The 6,742-nt window shown below is 67.8% G+C and overlaps 1 protein-coding gene across 2 annotated transcripts in view; it reads left to right on the top strand.

Annotated features, from left to right (window-relative positions):
- The first annotated feature begins 180 nt into the window (after window positions 1-180).
- SPRYD3 (SPRY domain containing 3) overlaps window positions 181-6,742 on the top strand; it is an 8,378-nt gene continuing 1,816 nt past the window's right edge. Inside the window, exons 1-6 of one of the 2 annotated variants that reach the window (XM_026064299.1) lie at window positions 181-330; window positions 510-585; window positions 780-904; window positions 1,181-1,316; window positions 1,490-1,798; window positions 6,040-6,066. In XM_026064299.1, the coding sequence (XP_025920084.1) occupies window positions 203-330; window positions 510-585; window positions 780-904; window positions 1,181-1,316; window positions 1,490-1,798; window positions 6,040-6,066 (801 nt within the window). In that variant the 5' untranslated portion in view covers window positions 181-202. Of the gene's footprint in view, window positions 331-509; window positions 586-779; window positions 905-1,180; window positions 1,317-1,489; window positions 1,799-5,643; window positions 6,729-6,742 lie in introns of those variants that run through there. The other variant, XM_026064298.1, reaches the window with a different exon arrangement.

Raw genomic sequence — 6,742 nt, 5'->3', positions numbered from 1 at the left:
GGCTGGCAGAGCGGTGCTGGGGGGGGTTGGCAGGGAGGGTTGGGACGGGCCAGGCTGAGCTGGGGGGCGGATGCGGGGCTGGCGCAGGAGGAGCTGCCCGCGGAGGCAACGGCTGGCGGGAGAGCGGAGGGGAAAGGCCTGGAGACGAGAGGGTTTCCCTCCCTCTGTTCCCCTCTCCGGCAGGTTTACTGTCACGACCGGGATGGATGACTTAAACCTGCACTACAGGTTCCTGAACTGGAGGCGGCGGATCCGGGAGATCCGAGAGGTGCGAGCTGTCCGCTACCAGGAGAGGTTCAAACACATCCTCGTGGATGGGGACACGCTCAGGTAACCTGGCGCTGGCGCGCTGGGAAGGAGCCTGCAGCCGAGACGGGCTGGACTGGGCGGGCAGAGGTGGGACCGGCGGGGCTGTCGGCTCCCCTCGCCCTTCGCATCCCGCGCGAAGCAGCGAGCGCTCGGCCCCAAGCCGGAGCGGGTGACCGGCACCCCCGCTTTGTCCCCTGCAGTTATCATGGGAACTCGGGCGAAGTCGGCTGCTACGTCGCTCCGCGGCCCCTGACCAGAGACAACAACTACTTCGAGGTGAGTCGCCTCACGGCGGGCAGTGACCCTGCAGCGCCTGGCCTGCGCTGAGACGTCGTCCGTCTGCCTATGAGCTTCTCTGCTAGACTTCCCGCCCGATTTAAGGCCTGAAGGTGCTGGTGGGGGACCGATCGGTCCCGAGCGCCCGCTGCGTTGCGGCCAGACTGAAGAGCTTCCTCGGTGTCACCTTGCAGGTGTCCATCGTGGACAGCGGCGTGCGTGGGACCATCGCTGTGGGCCTCGTGCCTCAGTACTACAGCCTGGACCACCAGCCGGGCTGGCTGCCTGACTCCGTGGCGTACCACGCCGACGATGGGAAGTGAGTGAGGGCCATCGTGACCCGGGGAGCGGGTTGGGGGTTGTCCGTGGCCTCTGGAGTGGCCTGGGGACAGGGAATAGCTCTAGGCAGCCCCCTTGCTGGCACAAGCAAGGCTCGGGGGGGGCTGTGTCTGCTCCTTGTCCTTGCTTTTGTTATCAGGGGATAACAGGGGAGGGGGGAAACGTAACCCAGCGTCTCCCCGCGTGTCTGGAGGGGCTGTGCCAGCCCCTGGGCCGGGCCGTGTCCGATGCGACGCTGCTCTTCTGACCCCCGCAGGCTTTACAGCGGCCGAGCCAAGGGCCGCCAGTTCGGCACCAAGTGCAGCTCCGGGGACCGCATCGGCTGCGGCATCGAGCTGGTCTCCTTCGAGGTGCAGACGGCCCAGATCTTCTTCACGAAGAACGGGAAGAGGGTGAGAGCCACGGGGCTCCTCTGCTGGGCCTTCTCCTTCTGTTTATTTTTAGTCTGCTGGGGCTGGAGTTTGTTTGCTCCCAGAAGCAAATGAGATGTTGAAACGGCCCCCGCACTGCGGGGCTTGATGCCCCTGGCCGCGCGGTGCAGACCCACCCTGCCTTCCCTCTACAGGTGGGCTCCACCATAATGCCGCTGTCCCCCGACGGGCTCTTCCCGGCCGTGGGCATGCACTCGCTGGGCGAGGAGGTCCGGCTCCACCTCCACGCGGAGCTGGGCACCGAGGAGGACGACAGCATCATGATGGTGGACAGCTACGAGGACGAGTGGGGGAGGCTGCACGACGTGAAGGTGTGCGGCACGGTGAGTGAGCCGGGCTCCGGCGCTGGAGCCTTCCCTTTGGGCAGCGCGCGATGGTTTTCCCTCTGCCCTCCCGCCCCGAGGGAGACGGCGCAAAGCCGGGAGCTCGCTGACCCCCTGCGCGCGCACTCAGGGTTCACGTCTTCCCCTGCACCGGGAAGGACTCGGGGGCCCTCGGCGGGATCGGCCTCGCTCGCTCGAGTGTGACGGGATCAGAAGTCTCCTTACTGGAGCCTGTGGCTGGGAGGCAGCCGGGTTACGCGGTGCTGTCGGAGCCCAAATCGGAACACGTTTGGGCTCTGTGGGGAGCGCGTCTGTCTCTCGTCATTCCCCCCTGAGCTGCGGTAACTTGTTTTGCTGCTGTCCCTATTGCCGTCGTGCCAAAGTCCCTGTCGGTGGCCAGTGCCCCTCGCGCCAGGCGCCGCTCGAACCCAGCGTCCCGCCGTGCTATTGAGCGGAGCAAAGAACGAGCGGCGAGAGCGCCGCGGGGAAACGCTGGCCACAGAACAGGCCTTGAGCATCCTCAGTGAGGCGCCGGGTCGGAGCCGAGTGCTGGGGCCTCGGCCCTTCCTGGCCTCAGCTAAGGCAGGCGACGCTGCTCCGTCGCTACTTGAGGTCCTCTTGGATCGGCGGGTCAAAAGCTCTCRCTTTAATGCGCAGCAGACGGGAGGTTGCTCGGGATTTAGGGCCTTGTGTGACCTTTCTCTAAGGTCCTGTAAGCGTTTCCATGTGTATTTGTTTTTAGCCTTGCTTGGGGCAGGGTGGTGCTGACCTTTACCGAGACCCGTCAAAGCCCTGGGATGGCTCCAGCTCCCCCCTTCCCTGACATGCCAAAGGTGTTTTCCAGGGTCTAAGCGTGAGCGGGGTGACTGGACGGCAAGGAGGGCAGGCAGGGCTGGATCAGGGACCTCACGTGGCCCCTGGCTCTGCCAGGAAGAGGCTAAAACGTGTGTCCCGCAGCAGCGCGTCTCCTCTGCCTTCCCGTGCTGGGCTCGGCTCCGCTTGGAAGAGCTCCCGAGCGGTGAAAATGGGTCATTTCCCGTGGATGGAGCGTCTGCAGCCCTGAGTGATGGGGCCTGCTGCTTGTTTATCTGCTGCAGATCTTGGTGTGTTTTCCCTCGCTAGCTAGAAAGCTTCCTGCCCCCTCCCGGAGCTGGGAGCCGAACCCAGGAGTCCTGACTCCTCGGCTCCCGCCTGCCCCTCCCTTGGACCAACAACACTTCTGTCTGCCGATGCCTCCGGGCCTGAACTGGAGCTCTGGGAGTGCGTGAGCCTGCTGGCTCATCTCTGCCGCCTTCCCGGGGCCGCCTGTCCCTGGGGCCGAGCAGGAAGAGAGCTCGGAAGGGCTCCAGGAATTGCATCGTTCTCCCGCTCCACCCAGCGCTGGCCCAGCTGCGACTCCACGGACAAGCTGGGCCGGGAGCTCCGGTCTCCTTCCCCGGGGCTGGGGGCCTGGGTGCTGTGATGCCGCCGGGGCAGGGGAGCGGCGAAGCGTCCCCGCCGCCTGCCCGGAGCCCTGCGGGGCCGGAGGCCGCGATGACGTCCGTGTTACGCGGGGAGGGTGCGGACCCGCGACAGAAAACAGCTGCTTCCCACCTCTCGGCCGAGCCCGGCATCCGGCCGCGCACGTGCGCCCGGGGAAGGCCAACGTGCGCGTAGCGAGTGGTGGAAAGGAGCCCTGGAGCCGGCTCCCTCCTGCCAGCGCGCCCCTTTCCGGCGTGGATCCCGAGGGGACCTGTTCCCCTGGGGCTGCCGCTCGCGCTGACATCCGTAGCCGCTTTGCAGGATAAAATGGGGCCGGGGCTGATCGCGTCCCTGCTGTCCCCCCTTTTCCCTGCCCGACGAGGGCAGGGGGTGAGTTGGGCTCACAGGGGGGCGGATGCGTTCGCCGGGTCCGAGATGCTCGTCTTCATCCCCGCTTGGGGCCGAAGCGGCGCGGAGACGCGCGCCGCTGCCTCCCGGGAGCCCCGCGTGCTTTCGCAAGAGGGCAGCGGGCGCCCGGAGCGCCGAGGAGGCGCAGGCTTCGCCCGAGGGCTGGTGACAGCTCGGCGGCCCCCCCGGGAGCCTGCTCTGCCTCCGACAGCCCCTTCCATGCAGCCGAGCCCTTTGCGAAAGCAAACCCCAACCTCGCAACCCCTCCAAGTCTTAAGAGGTTGCAGCTGTGAGCAGGGCCGGGGCCTGGCGGCGAGGGCCGGCTCCGCGCGAGGGGGTGCAGCGAGCCGAGCCGAGCTGAGCCGAACCGCGCCGCAGCCTGGCTTGGCCTGAACTCTTTGATCCCGGCGCCGCGCCTGGGACCAATCTGCAATCCTGGGCCCGGGGCCCTTTTCCATCCTCCCCCGCTCGCCGCGGCCGACATCTGGCTGCGGAGGAAGGGCCGGAGAGACGGGCGAGGGCCTCGCTGGCCTTCGCGGGCAGTGCCGAGCGCGCAGCGATGCCGCGGGAAGGCCCTGCCTTCACTCGGCCTGGCCCCAGCCCCTCGCTTCCCCCCCCTTCTCGCGCCGATCCCCCCGGCTCCGGTGCCGCCCGCGGCTGTCGAACGATGCCGGCGCTAACGTCGGCGAGGGAGCGGCGTGGGCTGACGTTACGGGGTTATAAATAGAGGCTCGCGCGTTCCTGGCAGCTGCCCCCCTCGGCTCGCCCCCCCCTCCGGCTCGCAGGGCGGCATTGGATGCTGCGCGGCATGGCGGCCCGGCGCCGCATCCCCAGGCCGCTCCGGGAGCCGAGCGTCCCTGCTTGCGTGCCTCAGTTTCCCCACTTTTAAAGCAGGGAGTATTTTCGCTGGGGAAAGGGCGAGGACTGTTCCCATCCCTGGGGCCGGCTGCTTCCCCTCTCCGTCGGGCATCCGGCACCGGGGCCCGTTGTGGGCGCAGCCAGCCCTCGAGCTCGCTCCCCTCTGCAGAAACGGGCCCTTCCCTGCTCCGACGCTGCATCCCCGGCTTATCTCCGGGGGAGGAAAGTTGCCCAGGTTTCTTGGTTCGGACAGCGTGTGCCGCTTGAAGCCGTTGCCCTCATAAATTGCGGCGAGCGCCGGCTCCCGGGGGAGCGCGGCTCTCGGCGAGGAGCGGGGGGAACCCGGGGCTGCTCAGGGCCTGGGTTTGCTCCGGATTTCACGGGTCGTCGCATCCAGCTGCGCGGAGCCGGCTTGGACGGGGGCGATGCCGGAGTCGACCTGAGCGGCCGGCTGCCCCCCTTCCCGCGTGCGGGGCCTCCGTCGCTTTGCGCTCCCCTTGCCGTACCGCCGCACCGGGGTGGGGGGGGAATCACGGCTCTCCCGTGGGACCGATCGTCACCCCACGGTGCATCCGGGCCTGGCCGCTCCGCGCTGATCCTCCCGGCATGGCGGGAGGGACGCGAGCAGCCCCGCGTTGTCCTCGCGCGCGCTGGGCTCGCTCTCCCTGCCCCGAGAGACGAGGGCAACGTCGCTGGGGGTCCCTTTGCAGCGGCATCCTATAACTCTTGGGCCTCCCCAAAACCCTCCCTTCCCGCTGCCTGGCCGGCTCCAGCCCGGCAGGAAATGAGAGCGTCTGGGTAAGAATGCGAGTTATGTGTGTTAGCGTGATTAAGCTGCCTCTCGGAAACGGCCGCTTTGGGTTTGGGCAGCGGGGCAGCTCCAGCGTGGCCCTCGCTGCAGCCTCCGGGCTGCCCCAGCCCCGGCGGATCAGCTCGGAGGGTCCCATCCTCTCCCGGCCCTTCCCTGGGCGATGCTCCCTCGGCGAGGGACGCGCTGGGGGCTTTATGCTGGGGCGCGTTGCACCGTGCCAGCCCGGCCCCGCTCCGTTCGCGGGGTCGAACCCCTTGCGGAAAGCAGCTCATCCCGCGGGCCGGCCCGTGTGCGGGACGTGCGGCGGCTCGCGTTATCGCCCGCTCTTATCGCCGGAGCTTTACGTAAGGCCCAGTTTCCTCTTTTTTTAAAAATTTTTATTTAAAGACGCCCTTGCTATTTTGTTTTTTTTTCCCTTCTCCGGCAGGGGAACATTTTTTTGGCCGTTCGTCTCCCGAGTTTGTTCCTCGTCCGATCAGGTCATTCGTCGGCCTCGTCTAAACACGGCGCCTCCTCCAGCGCCGCGCGGGGTTTCCATTCGGGCGCTCGCGATGGACGAGCGGTTCCGAGAACGCGGCGAGCGAGCGGAAAAATGCAAACCGCTGACCCCAACGGTGGCGGCGCCGGAGCCGGAGCCCAGGCAGATTGGTTCAACATGTGGGAGCGGGGCGAGGGCCTGCGTGTGAATCTGAATCGGCGCCGAGGCTCCCGGCTGGCTTCGGCCCCGAATCCTCGGCGATTTGACGGGGGTGGGGGGGGGATTGGCATGTTGAGCCCCGATGGGCATGAGCGGAGGCGAGGAAGAGGACGGGGGGCGTCCGAGCGGTGCTTTGCGGCTCTTGGACTCGCTGTGTTTTTTTTCCACGCAGCTGCGCTGGGGCGGACAAAAGCCCGAGCCCGGCGGAGGCAGGAAACAAAAGCTGCTGCCGGCGAGGCCGGGCTGGAATGCGGGTGCTGGCCAAAGCAAACCTCGTGACGCAGGGCTCGCCGCGTGAATTCGCCCGGCCCCGAGCCTCGTAAACATCCCGGCCTCCCAAAAACCCCCGCTCGGAAATTCCCACCGGGTTCCTGGCATCGCCGGCCCGGGGAGGCGGCTTCTCCCCCTCGGCGCGGGGTGATCGTGGCACCCTCGGCCCGCGACTTTCCTCGCCCCCGTGCTCGGTCGCTGCAGGGGGGTTTGGGGACCTGTGGTCCCGGCGCTCCTTGGTTCCCCTTGTCCCCATCCTGGCCCGGCTGGGACGTGCCCAGTTTGGGATCAGCTCCCTTCTCCCGTCCTTGGGCACTGGGAGCCTGACATCCCTCCTGGCGGTCCGGGGCATCCCCAGGGCCGTGGCCACGTATTTCGGAGCCGGGTTGCACCCGCGGTCTGGGCTGGGGCTGCTGCCACCATCATCGCTATGGAGGGGACGCCGCCTCGTGCCGTCCCGCGGGGCAGAGCCAGCTCCCTAAATCCGGCCGAGAAGCCCGAAAGCCGCCTTCTCACCCCGGGGAGAGCCAGGGGGCTGCCGCACTGTGCCCCCCCCCCC

This window comes from Apteryx rowi, unplaced genomic scaffold, assembly GCF_003343035.1.
Source record: "Apteryx rowi isolate R43461 unplaced genomic scaffold, aptRow1 scaffold_2129, whole genome shotgun sequence".
Taxonomy (NCBI): Eukaryota; Metazoa; Chordata; class Aves; order Apterygiformes; family Apterygidae; genus Apteryx; species Apteryx rowi.
This window is presented reverse-complemented; position numbering and strand designations above follow the sequence as displayed.